Source organism: Pistacia vera, unplaced genomic scaffold (assembly GCF_008641045.1).
Source record: "Pistacia vera cultivar Batoury unplaced genomic scaffold, PisVer_v2 Contig292, whole genome shotgun sequence".
Classification (NCBI taxonomy): domain Eukaryota; kingdom Viridiplantae; phylum Streptophyta; class Magnoliopsida; order Sapindales; family Anacardiaceae; genus Pistacia; species Pistacia vera.
Genome location: NW_022196104.1, coordinates 48,740 through 51,273, shown reverse-complemented (window position 1 = coordinate 51,273; position 2,534 = coordinate 48,740). Strand labels below are relative to the sequence as shown.

General features: G+C 33.0%; 1 protein-coding gene across 1 annotated transcript; it reads right to left on the bottom strand.

The window, feature by feature from the left end:
• Positions 1-254: 254 nt before the first annotated feature.
• Positions 255-1,506, bottom strand: LOC116134897. Its single transcript, XM_031420584.1, has 3 exons — positions 956-1,506; positions 681-818; positions 255-516 (listed from the first exon to the last, which is right to left on the bottom strand). The coding sequence occupies exons 1-3, from the start codon at positions 1,256-1,258 to the stop codon at positions 352-354; spliced, it is 606 nt and encodes a 201-aa protein (XP_031276444.1). The 5' UTR covers positions 1,259-1,506; the 3' UTR covers positions 255-351.
• Positions 1,507-2,534: the final 1,028 nt, after the last annotated feature.

The following is a 2,534-nucleotide window of genomic DNA, read 5'->3' as shown; positions in this document are numbered from 1 at the left end:
TTGTCTTAGATCGATGCATTGTTTATATTGATGTTAAATAAGACAACACAAAAAACACAAATGAACATGTTAAACCCCTTAAGTTTAATCAACTTGCTAAAGTGATTAAAACTTTCAAAACTAATAACACAAACCGCAATTCTCGACTTTTAAATGCCCCTAAATATTGGGACGAATAAATATTGAAAACTATTCATATTATTTACTGAGATATTATTGTTTGCCTTGATCACCAAAAAAAAAAAAAACATTTGAGTATTGATACTTATTCCATGAATCATCGTATAATTAGCTTAGATTAAATAATTGCGTATAAGCTTATTTAAAAGCACTTTTAACTAGGTCGTTTCCTCATTCTGTTGACTGTTGATCAATTGTTTGACATACAACTTCGAGCATCATCTGAAATGCTTTCTCTATGCAAGACTTCAACTTCTTGGCATCAATGAAGCCTTTTTCTGCTCCCACAGCAACCCTTAGCACTCCCATATAACTCACTATTGCTATGCAAATACTCTGCAACTCATCCCATCCAATATTTTCTTGACATATTAATAATACAATACTGGGAGAAATTTTTTCTTAATAACTAGGTCGCATGCATGAAAATATTAATTCTAAGATGCTTAAGGCAGTAGCAATTGATTAATTATGGTTGTAAAAGAAAAGATTTAAAGTACCTGAGGTGCACCAACCACCGTGAAGTAGAGACCTTTAACAGGATGATTAGCCAAAGACATTTTTTCCTTTGGCCCGATGAGGTTTGTGATTCCCATACTCGAGTTCTTTAAGGTGCCATGAATATATTTAGCTACTGCCTGTGGCAATCAACATCCACATGTTTGGATTAAAGACATTCAAAAACATTTAATAAAATGTGATTAATTACTAATTAATTGAACACCGACAGCTCATAATTATAATGCCACCTAATTGTGTAATAATAAATACGCACCTCTGGGCCTCTAAATTTCTTCAAAATCTCCAGAAGCTGACCAGTGAGGTAAACAGCTAAAGAGCTTTTCTTGTCATTAATAATCTGTTGTGCTCTAAAGACAAATTCCAGTGGATTTGAAGATGAAGCATCAGTTAATGGAGGTATGGATACATGCAAGAAGGCAAAATGATTCCCCCAAGGGGTCTTGGCATTAGGTTCAACCATATCTTTTACTGGTTTGTAGCTTCGTAAAACCCTGGTATTAAGCAACACAAGTGCTGTAGATTGTGCCTTGCTCGACTCCTTACTCATTTCTTGCATGTATAACCGAGTCCCCAAGAAGATTGTTCCCGTAATCACGTCATTAAGAGTCTGTCACCAGTCATCATCAAGATTTGTAATCACTTGAAGTTAGATTTTTCGGATTTCATACTAAAATCAGAATGGTTATTAATTGGGAGGAATATTCTGCATGGGAGACTCATCAATATTTAAAAAAAGAGCATACATGGCTTTCTGGTTGGAGAATATGCAGTCCCAATCCAAAGTAGTTGCATGATATTAAAACGGAAAATGTCTTTTAACATGAATGCGAAATATGTATCTATGTGAAAATAGATGAAATGTTTCATCTTATAATAAAAAAAGAAATTATATTATTTATAACAAGGAGATCATATTAGTACCTAATTTTTTATCCTATAATAAAGAAGTATATGTAACATTAATTGTATAAAACATATAAAGAACTAATTCTAATTGGACACATTTAATGGGCACTTACCCAATCTCTCCTGCCAACGGTAGCATTTAATAGTCTCTGACTCTCAATCTATGAAATAGTGTAATAGACTAGTACCCACTTGTTAATAACAGCACACAATGAGACAACCTCTAAGAAGTTCCCAGAATAGACTAGTACCCACTTGTTAATGACAGCACACAATGAGACAACCTCTAAGAAGTTCCCAGAAGTAACATAGATTATCTGGCCCATCCTCCTCTCTTAAATTGTAATTATTTAATATTTAAACCTATATTTGTTCATAGACTCACAGTTCTAACCTTAAAAATTTTAACTTATATTGTTAACACTACGTTATACGAACAAATGATAAAGAGTCTAATCCCGTCTCACTAACCTGATATAAAGGTGGGATTCAGCCCATATATATGTATAATATAATATAACTAATTTAATGTTCTATCAACACATAAGCGATAAAGTATTATTTATCTATGATTAATAAATAATTTAATATTCTATCAATGTATAAAATAAAAGACTAAAAGTAAACGACTTTTTTCCATCTAAATAATGGTTTAATGATATTTTATCACCCAAAAACTTTTAAAATATCATTTTATTATCAAAATTTGTATTTCGTTTTTTATTCCAGAATTGTTACAACCCCACATCACCACTATTCTCTTCCCCGATCATCACGAACTAAAACTCCTCAAACCCTACACCTGTCGATCCTGCCAATTGCCAATAATGGAACGATTAGGGTTTGAGCAGTCGCCCCTCTCAGGTCAAATTCTGATCAATCACAACCACCAAAATCCAACATTTCACCACCAAAAGACCCATCGT

Coding starts and splice junctions, on each gene's coding strand:
- LOC116134897 (XM_031420584.1), bottom strand. CDS start 1,258: ATGCAAGAAATGAGTAAGGAGTCGAGCAAGGCACAATCTACAGCACTT. Junction 819..955: donor AGAAATTTAGAGGCCCAGAG/GTGCGTATTTAT, acceptor TGATTGCCACAG/GCAGTAGCTAAATATATTCA. Junction 517..680: donor CGGTGGTTGGTGCACCTCAG/GTACTTTAAATC, acceptor GATGAGTTGCAG/AGTATTTGCATAGCAATAGT.